Source organism: Anoplolepis gracilipes, chromosome 6 (assembly GCF_047496725.1).
Source record: "Anoplolepis gracilipes chromosome 6, ASM4749672v1, whole genome shotgun sequence".
Classification (NCBI taxonomy): domain Eukaryota; kingdom Metazoa; phylum Arthropoda; class Insecta; order Hymenoptera; family Formicidae; genus Anoplolepis; species Anoplolepis gracilipes.
Window position 1 is genome coordinate 11,256,654 of NC_132975.1, and position 18,926 is coordinate 11,275,579.

The following is an 18,926-nucleotide window of genomic DNA, read 5'->3' on the forward strand; positions in this document are numbered from 1 at the left end:
CATTGTATTTATAAAAATTCTCCAATCTATTGTGAGATTACAATGTGTTAGATATAAAAAAAAATATTATAAAATATATATTCTTAAAATAAATGATTTTGTTTGTCTGTATTATGTCTATATTTTGTCAGAAAAATGATTTTATTATTCGTTATCAAATTGAAGATATAAAAATATACTTCTAATGTGAAAGAAGAAAGAAAGGTACAAGGAGAGACGAGGGCAAAGAATGTCAAAACATTACGAATGCTGGCACATGAAAGGGCATGAATCCATTGAACGGGATCAATAGGAAGGTTTAATCCTCTCGCTGCGCAGCTTCGACAACAAGCCAGCTACTCGAAGAAGGCATTGAAAAGGAAGCCAGTAAAATCGCTTTTAATCCTTTCGTACAATTTACGAAGTCGTAAAAATAGAAATGACTCTCAATGACATCGAGAGCCGCGATGAAATGGCTGTTTATTCGTAATCGGATTTACAGAACGAATCTATAGCAAATAAGATTCCGGGCATTTATTCTGTGAACTTAATTTTATCATCCAAAATGTTTCTCGATGGCATCGAAAATATATAAATATATCAGCTTCTTATTTAGCTAAATATAATAATAATAATAATATTATTATTTAGCTAGATATAATAATATTATTATTACGGAAAATTAGCTGTAAAAAAAAGTCAAGTTTGATAAAACAATTGTGGAGGTTTTATTTTTTTCATATGATGATACGTTAAGTCGAAAATTACAAAAGATAAATCTCTACTATATCATTTATTCGAACTATTTTAACACTTCGTGTCTCACACACGTATACTTGTATTGCAACTGTATACATGTGTTTATATACAGATACACACACACACACACACACACATACACGTATATATGTACATATATTGATGTTGCGCCGAATTACCTCTAATTCCTCGCGTTCTCCGTTCGTGTGGACGCGTAGCGTTTTTTTTTTTTTTTTTCTTTTCTTTTTTTGCACGCGCGCCCGTGCACTTTGGCCCGAGGATGACGGTTTCCATCGTATAGGGTGGATACGGTAGTATGAGCAAGGGGGCCTGATTGGCGACGGGGTGAGAAGAGAGGCTAAGACAGGAAAAGCGAGACGGGGCCAATCAGAGCGCGGACTTCGAGGGTGTCGTTGCCAGGCAACGAAACACACCCCAACACCCAAGGGGAGAAAACCCCCGGGGGATATATCATCCAGCGATACAGTCGGCGCTGAAAGTTATCGCACCCTTGAGAGACAGAGAGACGCCCTTTTAACCTTGCCGGCAAGCCTGGATTTTAACGCGGATCATTGAATGACGCTGGGTTTAATTGAATCCGAAGTAGCACTATGCAAGTTAAATTTTTAAAGTATATAAAAAATTATTATTATAAATTTTAAATTTAATTCCCTGCGCGATTGCAACATCTACATTACAAAAATCATATTCGATATTATTGAAAAATCGAAAATCGCTAAATTATACATTTAGCTAAACGCGTTGATACAAAAGAGAGACAAGCCCATATTTTACAGCGAAAGTAAATTTGTATCGTCCTTCAAAATAAACTACTCGTATCTTCATCTATATAAATAAAAAAATATCAAATCAGCCCACGCGGTTCTAATCTAATCGCACAAACTTCGATCCATTCCACGTCCATTCAGAATTACAACATCCAAGCATGAATGAACTCGTTTCACGTCGATCACTCGCGCTTGCTGTTGCATTCCCTCCTTCCCCCGTCAGGTTCTTCTCCTCCTTCCCCTCCCCCTCCCCGCCTACCCCCATCAAACTCTCTCGTTCTATTTCTTTCTCCTCTTTCTCTCGTTTTCACTATATGCTGAATAAACAGTTGATCCGCGTACATAAAGAGCGCGATTCTTCCTTCTTTTTTTCGCCCGACACGTACTTCCGGTCCTATCGTCGCACGAGACCGATGCGGCACTACCACCGGCATTAATTAATCGAATCGTTGTCATTGGGCGATCACCCACGTTCGTCCCCGTGAGCACTATTTTAAAGCCGCAGCTGGCCGCGGCGACGGCCAATGAATGGAACCACGTTGCGCATTTGCGGAATTGCATTCCGATATGTCGCCCACGGATCGTCGTCTCCGATGACAAGCGTCTACTGTTTTGCCGCAATGCAGCTGCATGGCGATTGCGGTCCGAGTCATCGAGTTCATTCGAATGCTCTCCGTCACATCTCAGAACCCAAGAATGCTCAAGATACCTCAACGCTATCGAAATGTCGAGACTTCCCAATAATCCCAATTGATATCGAGTATTTTGTATAGAAATAATCTGCGATCTGATATAGTTAAAATACTACAAATTCTTGCGTGAACAACAGCGAGTTCTCTCTGTGAATATATTCTTTTGATATCACCATTATATTTATTAATCTTATTGATTGTCTAAGAGAGATAATCGGTATCATTCAAATAAACGTTTCGCTAAACTTGCAAATTTGTTTGCATTGTGATTGCAGCCGTAGATAATAAATTAAATTAAAGATCGTGCTTGTATCACGATTTCTACAATGATGAAATAAAAGTCAAAGAAATATCCACTGAAAACATTCTCAAAGGCTGAGGACTCCTTTAATTGAGGCATACAATTAATTCGAGTATTTGTCATCGATGATTAAGGTTTAAGAGTTTCTCGTGACAGAGAAGAGAGTGGGTTGAATATCAAGTGCCAATTAGCTCGCGGTTATGATTTGATTTTAGGAAATCGTGGCTAATTGGTCGGGATTGTGGTGCTTCGCGAAACTTTGTGGCCGAACGAGACAAAAGCTCGGGCGAAGTCCTTCCTAATATTCGCCAATTCTGTAAAGCAGGGGAGCAACTTTGTGCCTTCGAGAATGTTTGATAAAGGATCTCCGAACAAAAGGAAGAAGGCGCGGACAGAGTCTCCGACAAATTGACTCTTCGATATAATTAGTGGTATTAATGCCGCCACATCGATCTAACCGATCCTAAATACCGTTCAGCATTTTTTGCAACCTTTAGACGCGAGCCATTAAATTTGTGTAATATCAAAACCGCAATTTGCATTTTAAGCAAGATATATGAAACATCTATGTTCTTTTTAATTAACATACAGAGAGATTATTAACCTTCTATTACATACATTATATATCGATTATCAATATCGGATGCCAGATTTTTATCAGTGTTGATGTTACATAGATAAATTGTACCAGCTCAGGACATATATCCTGGTTCAAAACTAATTGTAAGATTCTTAAAATTTCATAAAAGTAAATTTATGAAAATTTCCATAGCTGAAAAAGAATGCTATTTTCAAAATATTAAATCCTCTGAAAAGTACTGATGTGAGACTATATTTTGATGTTTATTACGTAGAATATGAAAATGCAATTTTACAAGTTGAGAGATCGTAAAAACACAGACGATATAGTTTTCTTCATTTAAAGGCAAATATAATTAAAATTATTAAAACAATATAAAATCGAAAATGGAAAACAAGAGATAGTAAAAAGCTATGACGTAACGAGTAAAAATACGGAAAGTAAAATTGCAAAAGCGAAAAATTATTAAAGAGAAGATTCTCATTCATAAAAAATACAAATATTATTAAAAATGAATTATAACAAAAGAGAATAGAAGACATAGCACAAATTTAGAAAAAAAAAAAAAAAAAAAAAAAAAAAAAAAACGAGGATTGGCATTTAGCTGTCCAACGAAGAAGATGAAGAGCAAAGGAGTAGAAGAAGTGAAAAAGAAAGAAACGAAGTAGACAAGATAAGACAAAGCAAGTATGACAAGAAAGAGGCGATCGTAGAACTGTCAAAGAGAGACGCATCGAAAGAGAGAGGATATCGAAAGACTCTCTCTTTGGCGACGAGAACGGCAGCGCAAACGACGCGCGCGACGAGGAAGGGGTGGCGGAAGAGGGTAGCGAAGTTCCGAGGGATAGGAAATCGGCGTTTGGTTGAGGGGGTTGGGCGAGGGTTTGGTCGCCATGGCGACAAGCAGCCCCCGGGACCCTCGCAGCTCGTTGCCGGGGTTGGTCGAAAAGGGTGGCCCAGGGCGTCCGCCGGGCAGGTTAGGCTAGGTACGCAGCCCGAATGTCACTCGGCACAAGGGGACACAAGGATGTCCTTCGGACGCGATGGGGAGCAGAGTGAATGCGATGAATGGTGGCGGCGGGAGGAAGAGGAAAACGAGGAGGAGGTGGTGGAGGTGGTGACGGCGGCGGGGAGACTGCTGCGGCCCAAGATGGCCGACGACACCCACCATGTCAATAACACCCTTCTTCGGCGCAAACCGACCCCTTCCTGGCTCCACCGCCGCGCACCCCCTCGTCGTCCTCCGTCACCCGCCCCCGTAGCCCGACTTTCGTAACCATCGCCGTGCGTCGACGACGCATCGCGTCGAGGACGAGATATCTCGCCACCGTTTCCCCGGCTTCCTGCCTCTACCGGTAATTAACGCGACCTCCCTGTCGCCGGAAAAGTGTAAAGGGACGCTTGGAAGTTGGCGAGATGACGCGCGCGCATGAGGGTGACGGGAGGACGATGGGGACCATTGCGAGCAAGGGCGTAATTCCGTTAAGTATCTTCGTAAACTTCGTTAGCTGCATTTCCCGACATTACCCACCCTACCGCGCTGCCGCGCAACCCCCGACACGTCCCTCGTAGGGTGCAATATGGGGTCGCGACGACGACAGCGGCTATGGTGGCGGAAGCTGCATAGTCGGTAATGTTACCGCCGATAGGTCGCATCGATGGTCTTTCGAGGTTGCGTAATAAATGGAAGTCGAGAGAAAATATATTTCGTCGAGCGTTTCAACATCAATTATTTGTCATGAAAGCCTAGCAAAAATATCCAAATATTTACAACTGCAAATATTCATGCTATTAAAGTACTTTAGGCTTTCTAAAATCAAGTTCCTCCTTTAGATCTTCTTTAGGCGAAAAAAAAGACAAAAATATATACAAATATTACGTCCATTATATATTGTTTTATTCCTTCGAAAAATATACCGAGATATAATTAGCGAAAACTTGCGTACACAATTGCAAAATTATATTAACCAAAGAGTAAATGATTTCGTTATTGAATCATAATGTCAGTTCGATGCATTTGATCATGTTGAGATGTGCGGGCCGGCCACACGCGGTGATATTATTTCGAGGGTTCATGAATAATATGGACAGCACATTAGTGTTGCAAATGTAACATTAGTTACATTTGAATCAAAGATAATAATAATCATTAACCATAATTTACAAATAATATATGAGTTGATTGTACCAGGATGTGCAGTAATTTTCACCGAAGTAAATCCGCGTGCGGTTGCATGATCGCTAACGAACCGAAAACTATAGGCAGCATTACGATGCATCGTTAAATCACTTTTGTAATTCATTGTTGTCGATGGTTATAAAATTATTCATTATTAGCTAAAGCGTGGAAAATTGAAAGTTCTTTTCTCCGCGATATAAAATATATTTTAAAGACAGAGAAACTTATCTTAAATCTTTAAAACAAAGAAAAATACTAGAAAGGAGAGGAGGAAAATAAAGACATTATACATACATACATACACAAATATATATCCTATGCAAAGGAGTCACAAACGAGTACTCTTGCTAATTAAAATCAGGTTTTAAAGGTCAGAATTTTGCAAGATATTAATGTCATCCATTACATGTGTCCGAAAGCATGGAATCTTTTAAAACATATTAATTTTGCGAATATGTATTTATCACGCTATTATATATACAAAATTATGTATACTTAAAAAATTATCGAGAATTCTTTTCATTCGTGATAAAGAAGCGGGCCATTTCATAGACAGATGTTAGCACAGATCGGGATGCTATATTAAATATAATAAATGCGGCGGGTCTTCGCGCTCGAATGACTCGAATTATACAATATTCGCTTACTCTCTTTTCGAGTATCGACACATACAATGTGGGCAGACACCTGGAACGTTCGCGCAACGTTTCGTTTCGTCCGAGATACAATGTATCCATTAAACCATATAAAACTGAGGGAAATCTTTTTCTCGACAGTCTAACATGTTTATTAACAAATACGTTATTATAACCGACGTGTTTTAAATGTGACAGGTGAAATGTTTAATGAGTGACATTTTTTTCGATGGATTATCGAAAAAGGAAACAGGAAAATAGAGAAAGGAAAGTATTTTTCCGATTTTTAACTCACCTGCATTTATTTTACTGCTCTCTTCCTGCGAGTTCTTCTCTGAAACAGAAAAATTTTAAATTTTTAAAAATGACAGAAATTCTTAACAAAAAAACGATTTTTTTTTATAAGTATAAATAAAAATTTCCAATTCATTAAATCAAAAGTCAAAAGGTCAAAAAGCATTAAGATAAATAAATGTGCAACAATAATAAATACATTGCGTCACAATACATTGTCAATTTTATATTTTTCTAATATGACTAACCAATGATTTATTTGAATTTGTCAATGTCGATAAATCGAATGGGAGAAATGACTTTTGATCTATTGCATAGTCAATTGCAAAAGTTACTATCAATACGAGATTGAAGTAAAACGTAAAGAGAGAAAATGAAAATTACCGCGCGCGAACCAACACGTGACCGATGCGAAAAAAAAAACGCAAAAAATAAAGGCATAGAAAAAATCCGAGAGCAACGCGGACCACGCTGAAAAGATCCTCACTAATAGGCATTATATTTTTCGTTCTGTAAATCATGAGAGGCGGATTATATGGGCCTGTCAGCGGTCTAATAACTAGTCTAAGGCCCGTTCCGCATCTGATACGGGAAAAGGACCCTTTCTCATACAATGTGCGCATTAAATACTAATCGCAATGTACGCGAGCGATATAATGGCACCATGCTAGTCGAATTCGTATGTGTATGGCAGCTTCAAAGGGTGCCGACATAAAAAAAAGATCAAAAAATACGTTTCATGAAACGTTGATCACCTCTCTCGGTGAAACTGTTTTCAACATTTCTTTGATAAAGATAATAATATAATTCATGTAAAAAAAATAAAATAAAGCTACTACAGAGTTCTCAGCAAATTTCTCAAATCTTTTACCTTTAAAAATCTCATATCTAGGAACAAGAACAAAGAAATACAACATCCGATGTGTGTTGTTGAGTTCACCGCACATCGCTCTTTCTATAGCTTCGAGAGAAAATAGACAAGAGTCAGAAACGGCGTAACCCGTTGTTACCGGTACCGTTATTAAAACAGCGCCTTCGTATTTGCGATCGCCACGAGGCCATCGGCCATTTTCCGTCGCCGCACGACTATCCCTTGCCCCAGTGTGGTCGGTTGCTGCAATTTCCTCCCTTGCTCGTCCCGGACGCGTTCTCCCTCCAAAGGGGTTGCTCAGGGTGATGCTCTTCCAGTATGGGGCCGCCACACGGAGGGTTCATCTTTCATACGAGGTGGGTCGGTGGCACGGAATTTCACCCCCATTGGGGTCGACCGCGGAGATATATCCCGGGATATTATCCCTCGGGAAGCCGTGTAATGAAACCGTTCCGGCACCCCCGTGGCATTATTCCCTCGCCGATATAACCTACCACCCTGCGTAAGAATATAGGTGTATGATACAAGGCGCAGCTGCATGTCGGTACCGGTACGCCCCCTCCTCTTCAATGTGTCGTCCCTTAGCGGAGGATAAATATAAGAGTGAGCTGGCGTCAGCAACGAGACAGCACATCATTAAGAAATCCCCGAACTCCACCACGTGCGCCCTTCACCCTTTTCGACCGGCATCGACCGGTTTCGCCATTTTCAACCGATTTCGCGCGAAGGGTGCATAAAATGAAAACGAAAACCAACGTATCGCGTTCATAGGATCCTGGTTTTCGACATATTCGAAATGCTGCACAAATTATCGTGTATAGAAACAAAATTTGAAATCAAACAGATAATTACACATGGACTTTTACTACTTCAACAAGAGAGAAATGTATGTATATACGTGTAAAAATGTTAAAAAAAAAAAATATATATATATATATATATATATATTTAAAACACATATAAAATGTAATTTTATATACATTTGTCAGAACGCGTAAAGAATCGATCGTTTATATTTAATGAGAACGAATTTAGAGAGAATAATTTGCCGTGAGCGTCATTATTAGAACGAACACATAATTTCTTTATCCTTCGTTGTACTGACGTATTTCGATTACTCTCCACATTCGCAGGGACAAGATAACGAAGTATCGTGTGTCAAAGGGGATGATACTTTTTTAAAATGACATGCATTATGCATGAAAGTTATGAAAATATACCTTGCACAAGTAATAACGAAAACAATAATTCATAATCTCTCTTTCTCTCTCAGCTAGCCTTCCCACACCGTAAATACCTCTTCATTAATTATAAATAATAATAAAAGATTTGGAAATACATTTTAAATATTTGTTGCAAATTAACGATATAAATAAAGAATATTTATACGTAATAACAGCTCGCCACGCATATGAAAAAGAGATTTTCGTACATGAATGCTTTCTCTTTGAGCATGCAGAGAATAGATACCGTATGTAACGTCATATCTTTTTGAGCCTTTTATATGCGTTAACATACGTTATATGAAAAACTTCTCATTTGCGTGCAATTTTTCTACGATTCACTCGGGTCGCATCTTGTGTTTCGTCTGCGCTTCATTTTCTCTTATTCATTCTGGTTGTACCGTCCCACCATTTTTCCGTCGCTTTATATTCTCATTTCTTCCTTCAGCTATACCACCACTAATAAAAACAGGACGCTAACCAGTAATTAAGATCTATATATGTAATTATCGCGGAATATCGCGTGATGTATCGTCTCGTATTCGAGCTTTGGTCGACAAGTTTATTTCCATATTTTTTCAAAATCAAAGCTTTCGAACTGTCACATGTTCTTTATAACATATGTAAAATGTAAACATGAATATCATTATTTATAAATAAATAAATATCTTTTTAGGAATATCAAAAAAATCATATCATCATTCACAGGAATATTATAATTAGTTCATTCAAGCGTATGATTCTTCCTTTGAGATCCGTTTTGTGCAAAGCCGGCTAATTATATTCTAAACGATTATTTCTCTTCATTTTCACCACTTTCATATTATGTATTGATTCGGGTTACTTACTAAATAAAAATATGACGAATAATGATAGTTTATAGAAATATATAACATCTATTAAATCCCAAGAATGTTATATATTAATTCTAATCATATAGTTTTAAATTTCAATTCTAAATCTGCGAAAGCATCGACATTTTTTTTTAGATCGTTGACTTTTGCCATCAATGAACCGTCCTGTAGCAACAACCGCGCGCGTAAAGGAGTGCGGCCTGTTTTTCGAGGGCCTTATACGAGAGAGCAGCTTTCGATTCATCGTACAATAATATGACGGAAATGTCAGTCAATTAATAAGCATAACGAACCTGACTAATTTCCGCCTTTGTCCGTTACGCAGCCCTGGATGGATGAATAAAGTGGCCGTTGCATGTGTATGTGCGGTCTTTATGATTGGTCAGATCCGTATCGCGACAGCCGGTTCCGCTTTTACGAGGCCGAACCGCGGCCGATGAAACGCGCGGCAAAACCTCGCGAACCTTTTTCACCGTGTGCACGTGCCGACGAGATATCATTTTCGTTCTTAGTTCTGTATCACCCTCTCCGCCCCTTTCATTCCGTCAACTCGCGAACGCTTTTTTTTCTTACGCCTGCATCTTCCATCATACCGGCGCGACGGTAAAGAGAGAAGGAAGTATAAAGAAAGAAACTAAAAGAAATGTATTGTAGTTGATTTTAACAATATATATGCATGTATGTGTACGAATATGCATTGAAAAAATTTTTTTAATAAATCATGAACATAACAGGCTAAAAAATATCGTATAATAAAATTAAATACACTGATTAAATAAATCAGTATGCAGTAAAATATAGTTCCGAAACAACATTTTTAAATAGTCCAAATGGAGCAAGCACTGAGAAATACGTTATCGAGAAATTTTATAGTCGCCGAATGTCATTTTACCGAAATATTCGTAGAAAACGACCAAAAACCACAGTTTCAAAATTAGCATTTCATGCGAATACAAATCACATTTTTATATTCATAGAAATAACACGCCAGGTGAGAAGCCAATAGTTACAGGTATGATTGTTACGCTATCATTGTGTTTTCATTGTACGATTGAAAAATATTTGCGTACACTTCCGGGTATGGTTATACATTTTTCAAGGTATCTTTTTTATTTTTAGCAATTTTTAAAATACATACACTTCGTATCAATTACAACTACAATTAAAAACTCTATACTATAATTAAAACGATATTATAATTGCATATCACTTCATCTAAATCTAAATATCAACCATAGAAATATAATATTCACTAGAAATAGATAAATGACCAATAAGTTAGCTTAGTTTAGCATATTACACGAATAAATAAAATTTCCATTTAAATTCATTTCATGTGATGTATAAGCAAAGCAAAATTTAAATATTAATTAATTTTATTGAAACGTTCGTTTCACACACACATTGTACGAATATCATCTTTATCAATCTCGACGATAAGAATCGTAACAAATAGTCAACACAAATCGTGTCCCGATTTCGATTTCGGCCAATTGCTCGAAAACTTTCCCTAGTAACTGCGAATAAGGGAAACGGAAGAAGGGGTTGGAGATTTCGCTGAAAAATCATCGCGCTTTAAGCGCTTTCATTTCGTGGCGTTTCTCCGGACGCGAAAGGCCGCAGGAAGGAAAAAAAGAAAACGGCAGAAGGGGGAAAGTTCGCGATGGCGTCGTCGGATTCGTTGCTGATTGGACGATGGCAAGGGTACGCATTTTTAGCCACCCTTCGGATCTGCCCTCATTGTCATTTTAATTTCGATCCCCTCGGGGGCCAACGAGGAGGATGGGGCGTACCAGAGGGAGCAGTATAGAAGGTACGCACCCTTGGCAAGATTGGTTCGACGACGCAGAAACTAGTTACAACGGAAACATGACATTATACCGGGTGTCTGCTTCTAAAGAAATGATAAAAGAATTTTGCACACGATTATAATTTGAGAGTACGTTTAATTAATTTACTCAATTTAATCATTTACCGTACGGAAAAATGGATATCTCGTATTTTCTCAAGAATTTTATTATATATTTTATATATTTTTATATATTTTATCAAGAATTGTATGTATTATAATTTGATATATGATATATTATATATTATCTCTTTTCTCTTTTAGTTATATTATATTTTCGATAATTATGTTTTATATCTCTGTCATAATAAATATAAGAAACATATTATTTAATTTTTTATTAAAGATAAAAATTTATTCTAAATATTATTTCGACGAACATTTTTTTGAATTAAGCTTTATTTAAAATTATTCAAATTATTAGTAATATGTCATTTTCTCTGCCAAGTTATTCTTTCCGAATTTTCGCAGCGTATCTACTTAATTTCTGGGATCTCATGTCTTAATAACTAACAGGGCCGGATATAACCGTTCTATTCATCGCTGATAGCTACTACCGCGAGTGATCGAATATCGGTGTCGATCAAACGACGGACGACAGGTCGTCTTGAAAATGAGCGAGAGAAGCGCCCAATAAGAGCAGAAACAGATTAAAAAGAGAGAAAGGCAGACCAACCGGCGAGAAAGAGAGAATAAGGTAACAAAAAAATGTCGGGGAAGTAGGAGGAGGGTGGTTAAAGGGTGGCAAGCGACAGCAAGGGGATGGGTACCTTTCATGCCTTCTCCTCCTCTTCCTCCTCTTCCTCTCGCCGAGGTTTTCCGCAGGAAGAGCACAACCCCCGGCTGCGTGTGACAGCCATTTTAATTCCGAGCCCCGAGGGGGTCCCTGATTTTCATTCCCCATGATGGAACATCACCCGCCTGCTCGCCCCCGCGTCTCGTCACTACGTCTCTCTTCCACCTCATTCCTCTTCCTCATCCTCCTACTATGCGGCGAAAAAGCTTTCAGACCGCATCCGCGAACACGAGGGAGCTCGGATAAGCACCACGCTCGGCGCCGCGCCGGCTATCTTGGCTGTCGCATCGCGAATCAAATAAAAGCTCCGACTGAAACTGAGGGGATGAACCACCGCCGTTTAATTTCGGGAATAAGAACTTCGCTGGCGCGCTCGAGGGCTGCTCACTTCCCGCAGACATCACTATCGACTAGTCGATGAAATGACTAGTTGATGCCAGCCACCTTATTTCCTAATTGAATACAAGAAAACTAAAAAAATTCGTAAAACGTCGAAGGAAACGAAGGAATATCAATTAAGATGGCTTTAACATATTTTTTCTAATTCCGGTATATAGCTTAAAGTAAATAAATAAATAAATATATATATATATATATATATATATATATATATATTTCCGTTGGTATTATTTTTATATATAAATATTTCATGGGTGCACGTGTGTGATTATATCCAGATCATAGAACTTATAACCTTTTTTTCAGATTAACTTAACAAGATATTTAATAAAAATATATTCATTATACATATATATATATATATATATATAGAGATTTTTTTATTTCGATTATGATATTTCTCGAGAATACTATTCATTTTTCGACAGAAAGATGACGCGATGCTTCGCCATCATCGTCCCTCTTTTTTTCGCCGCAAGCCGAGTTAATATTCCGGCGGAGGTAGACGTACGCGAAAATTGCGTCTTTCTTCGCGCAAGCAGATGCCTTTTTATGTGGCGCGGAACGGCAGCGACCGCGCGATATCTCGCTGCAACATCTTGCACCGTCTTTTTTCCTCATTACCCTCCATCCAACCCCGCGGCACCACCACTACCGTCGTCGTCGTCGTCGTCGTCGTCGTCGTCGTCGTCTTCGTCGTCGTCGTCGTCGTCCGCCCCCGCCCTCACCGTCGTGCTCGTTCACTGACTCACCGGGGGCGTCTAATAATGTCGCCAGCCAGCCGTTCCACCCCCGACTCAACCATCTATCCCTCCTCCCTCCCCGTCGCCTCCACCGCGCCCTCCACGTCACCGGATGAGCGGCTGCGGAAGGCGGCCGGGGCGTCGGGGGTGGCGGCGGGCCGCGCCATATCTGCCGCCGACAAAATGAGCCTCGCTTAGCTGGCCATCCCCCATATCCCCCGCACGCCATCCAGCCGCCAACCGCCCTCCGGCCGTGGGTGAAGCAGCGAGAAAACGATTCGCGCCACCGGCTAGATATCCCAACGACGAAGTTTTGCGCGGGACCGTACAGAGAATATTGTCCCTGACTGAACCATTGTCTTGTTTCAGAGAACGAAATGGGGTAGTATCGGAGCTTTCTGTCGTTTTTTTCAAATCGGAGTAATTTCTTTTTATTCTTATTTTCTACTCTCGACGTATCTGCCTGTATATATAAAACTCGTCTTTATTGTTTCTACTCACTCTAATAGATTATTTGGAATATATCTATAATGATAATAATCGAAAGGTAAAAGAGAAGTGTTCTTTCTCTCATCATAATTAAAATTCTTCCGAAAAACTTATAATTACAATTGACCTAAAAGAAATCAGTTTATTGTAAAACGTATCGAGTTTTACGAGAGCAAATAGATTTTTCAAGCGATAGGAGACGCGGCTTAGATTCGGGGAGGATTATTTGAAAATCGAAACTGGGTTATTGAAACTTCGTTTCGCCGTTCGCGGATTCGCCAGTAAAACGATACCCTTTTTCGTAGATATATTCGATTGAATATCGAAATACGTTAGAACACATATTTAGCAGAAACAGATTATATTCCTGGTTAAAGATTGCGATACTTTTTCGTTCTCTGTATTATCTTTTCCTCTCTATTAAATTAATTACATTTGGTCGTTGCTTGATAAATTTTATTTATTGCACGTTTACGTTTTACAAGGCACGTCGCGCGCGAGTAGCAATAACAATTTTAACAGTAATTTAAAAATGACATTTTGCAGGACCGATACATGCGCGAGATCATACGCGTAGCATCCAATTGTGGCTTTGTATCAGCGCGACGCGACGCAGAGCAGAATGTGAAATTAATTAATTTCATAATTCATAAGCAACTGTATGCAATAATGCATAAGATTGACGTAATATGCCCTAACCGTAACGTTGCAATCTCCAAATGACATAATTATATACGCGATAATTTTATTATTTATAATTACAAATACATCAATATTCTACATTTGTGTTTCAATTAAAAATGTCCCGTTAAAAGCATAAATCGCTCTCTCATCGCTATAAAGAAAACATAGCTAAAAGAATACAGCAATGAAACATCCTATATATATTTGAACGATATCGTTACAACATTATATATAATTACAATATTATGATAATTTCATCAATTTTTGCAAATTAGTCCAGCAGAAAGACAATGCCATCTTCATTTTATTTGCGATTTGTCTAAACTTTTTTCCCATACTGTATTTTGACTTCCGAATCGCTGGTTCTCGCCCTGCAAAATGCATGGTCGGCCGTCGAACGCAACTATCAAGTAGCAATATCCTGGAGCAGACACGTGCAACCGCGAACAAAGCATTCCGATTTCAGATAGATAGTGATCAAAGTAACTTCGGTTCGTGGCCCGCGGAGCAGATCTCACGCTGTGAATGCAATTTATTGTTTCTCACTCGCAAACCCGGATGCAAACCGGCAGCCACCGAACGACTTGTAACTCGCCATGATCAAGTAGTAATTAGAGAATAGCCTGCAGTACAAATGCCACCCGTTCGGAAAATGGAAGCTACACGAGTCTGCTCGAATGAGTCACGCCATGGTTCATGCTTGACTTTATAGCACGCGGAATATCGTGTGTAAACATAATGCTGTCGATCGGTTAAATCTGCATGATAGATTATCGCCCTGGAAATTTGATAAAAATGTCTGCGCATTGAAGAAATGAATAATTAAATGATTTATATTTCGAGATTATATAATGAGTCAAATTTCGAAAGGAAAGCTAAAGTGTGAATAATAATTGGGTATAAATATCGAGATATTAATTCTTACATACATAAATTTTTAACTATTTTCTCTCTTATGTTTTAATATATTTTATGTATTCATCGCATATTGGTCGTGATATGTATGTTCTAAAATCAATTTTTTTTTGGAGCATTTACTACATTTTTTTCTTTAAGATTTAAAACTAGATTTCATGTAAAATTTAATTTCAATTTATTATTTTGTCTAATGCACTTATATCTGAAATATCTAGCAATCATTTTTTAAGAAAATTCCAACATTATTTCGATTGGTGATTAATTTCGTTACGCCAAGTCGGAAGAAAAGCCATCTTTCATCTGATATCGCCATCGCAGCTATTGAATATGGCGCAAAAGTAGAAACATGTCACAATCAGCGTGCGAATGTTCAATATCTGCGAACAAAAGTGCAGCTAACCGGGCGTGAGTTAGACAGGGAGTCTCTCAGATTGGATCACTCGGTAGATTATTTGGCTTTATGGTGCGGGGAATATACTATGCCAATATGACGTGGAGGGCTTGTTCACAGCGAGGGTGGTGGTAGCCATGGTAACGGCGGCACCCGCGAGTGTCGGCTCCAACGCCACCAGAATCCCTCATCTCCCTCCTTGCCCGGTCACCCTCTGCACTACCATCCCTCTCTCTCCCCCTCTCCCTCCCCCCGGGTACCCGCTACTCTCCTGACCCTCTCTCCATCACCCAACGCCAGCAAAGCCGCCTCTCGCCCACCCTCGTGCCAGCGTCAGCACCCTTCACTCGTCCCCTTCCCCCCTTCCGCTCTACTCCGGGGTGAAAACCACCCCTAACTAAAGCCGTTCTGAAACACACACACACATACATACATATATAAATATATATATATATATATATATGTCTATGTGTATACACACATATATTTCTATGCATGTATAAAAAGAAGAGAAATATATATATCTCTTCTTTTATATATTATATATATATATATATATATATATATATATATATATATATATACGCTCCCATACACACGTGCATGTATAGGCGAGCAGGATATCTACCGCTTCCACGATCAATATGGTGGACAGACGCACTGACACCCTCCAGGGGAAGGCCAACTCGATTTACGAAATTTCGTCCTTCCCTCGATTCTACCCGACTCTTTTTCGGTAGACGCGGCGCCGCCGCGGAGGATGGCATCGCGGCAGCTCGGCTCGATTTTGGAGGGTGGAGCCCCATACACGACGGAGACGTATTAATTGCGAACGATCCCCCTCCCCCCTCCCCCTCGCATGATGGCGCACACTCAGCGACTCTCCGATCACTCGAAACGGTAACGGAAGTCGAAAACAATGGAGCGACGTTCTCTCATCTTGACTCTCGTCAAGTTCTTTCCCGTTCAGTAACAACAGAAAAGAGATCGAGAAATGTAATCGTAAAACACGCCGTTAAATTTATCATAAATGTGGCAGAGCAACAACGTCACGAAGAGAGATCGAAATAAAAATATGTATCGGAAGCGATATTTTGAACTACCGCATTAAGTCGATCGTGCGATTTGAACGGACGGTTGATGGAAGCTAGAGAAAAGGAGATGAATGTATCGGCGTATGAAAACGGACAGATCGCGATTGATGGGATCTAAAGAACCCTCGGGGTACTTTTGCGAAGCGTTTAGTTACATTCGCTTCCTCTTTTTCCGCGGGAGTAACTACTTCAATAAAAACAAACCGGCAACCGGCCGTCCGCCGATCGCTTCGGGCCGATCGGTGGGATACTAGCTGCGTCGAATTGATGTCATCGCGCACAAACGGAATTACGAGTTTACTTGTTACTCGCGATCTTTTCGAAAAGCGTTGACGCTGTTTGTTATGATTCGTAACGTTTCTATTTCGGGCATTCGCGAATGGCAATCTTACACAACCGATTCCAGTTACACATCCATTCGTTACACTATTGTACACAATATACAACCCGACAAACGATCAAATTTGTTATATGTCGTGATAGAAACATAAAAAAAACAGTTTTAAATAAAAAAAAACTTTGAATGTAAACTTCTAGAGTAAAAATAATTTATCATATTCGCATATTAAAGAGAATAATATATAAAGAATAAAATTACTATTTTTCGTAAGTGTGTAAAAATTCGTAGAGTACTTAAAACTTAAAATAAGTAAATAAATAAATATATACATATATATTTATTTATTTATATGTATGAATTTATTTACATATATGTATGTATATATAACATATACGTAAAAATGCGTAGATATACACGCAAATCTACAAATGTCAAGTTATTTCTCTCCCAACACTATAAATTAAAAATATTTAATAATAAATAGTAGTATTTTTTGTACAGATATCTAATTGCTACCTTCGATAATCTTTTTTGTAAAAACATTAAAAATTAATTTCAGAATTTAATACATTTCGCATTCTCACTCTGTATCACGCGTAAACTTAACAAATTGATTTCAAATAGCTTCGCACGAAGCAGAAACTGGATCGCATCGAGTTATTCCCGCAGCCGCGAGAATTATTGTCCCGGGTTAATTACCGTGGGAACATTACGCGGTACGCGGAAGTTAATAAAAACTTTCGGAGCGCGAATATAAACGCAGCTTGCCACGCGAAAGTATGACGCGTAAATACATTACAATTTTCCGCGTTTCGCATCCAATTTATTTATTATTGACCGGTACTGGTATTAATGCCCGCGTTATGTTTATTCATCAGTAAATTATCGGGCGAGCGTCCAATTTATTTTTCGTGTGCGATACATCTCTCTCTGCAATATATTCTTATTTAATTACCACGACTCATATCCCAGCTCAATAAAATATCAAGTCATTGAAAAAAATATTCTTTCAATATTCGATATCGATAATTGTTCGCATTTTTCGGTCAATTAGTACATATGATGTATCACTTAAATCAACTAAAGATATAACTTAATATTTTAATCGATTAAATATTTTAAATAAAATCACAGTTCTTACAATAATCATACAACAGTATAAGCCTGACATAAATGGAATAAATGAATACGTTTAAGTTTAGATGTGAATATGAATTTCAAAAGCTCTCTTCTGTTTTCTCATCTTTATCATCTCTTTAATGTCAAAGAAAAAATATCTAGAAGAAAGTTTTTATTAATGTTCTAATTTATCGTATTTTTGTGTGTAACGATAAATTTAGATGAGATTACTAAAACTCTCAGTGCAATTCGACATAAGTGATTGTACTAAAGAACCATTATTAATGGTTCGTCTAAATTATATCCGGGAAGAGTTCAGGTGTGCAAACAAGCCCGCGGCGAAAATTGCCAAAAGCCCAGCGCAGCGCATCGCAGGATTTAATCCTTCTTCCCGTCGGCGATTTCGTTGATTTTCAAAACGCAAAACGACACGTTGCCCCTCGGGGCGAGGCACGCCCATGAGAAGTAAGATGGATCTGTCGATACATCGCCTGAAAGCGCGCAGCTCTCGATTTTCAGTTACGGCGATTGCGTTTTTAAACATCGGCCCGGCTGACAGTATTTGCGTCGCCGTGAGCGAGAAGAATTTTATTTGCGCGCGCTCTACCGTTTCTATCCTCCTCTTCCTCAAAATAGAAACTGTTGGCATGTATCGTGACGATATAAAAGTGAGCGGTTTAACGCGTGTCCGATTTTCAAAATAAAATGGAATGCTCTTCGTACATGTTGTTGCAAACCGTTTGCCGAATGTAAGAATGGCATGAATCGAATAACGGGAATACGTGAAACAATGCGCGGTCTGGGGCGCATCTCATCGATACATTGAAACAGAGGAAAAAAAAAAAAAAAAAGAAAAAACTGTTGAAATTTAGAAGAAACGCACACGGTTGTCGAGAAAGCGGATTTCCTTTGCGCAACGAAGTCAGACGAGGGGGTCCTTTGAAATTCG

The 18,926-nt window shown here is 38.8% G+C and overlaps 1 protein-coding gene across 3 annotated transcripts in view; it reads right to left on the bottom strand.

Moving 5' to 3' along the window:
- LOC140666645 (Fanconi anemia group J protein homolog) overlaps positions 1-18,926 on the bottom strand; it is a 46,615-nt gene that overhangs the window by 3,342 nt on the left and 24,347 nt on the right. For all 3 annotated transcript variants that reach the window (XM_072894030.1, XM_072894032.1, XM_072894031.1), the window contains exon 4: positions 6,209-6,247. In XM_072894030.1, the coding sequence (XP_072750131.1) occupies positions 6,209-6,247 (39 nt within the window). The remainder of the gene's footprint in view (positions 1-6,208; positions 6,248-18,926) is intronic.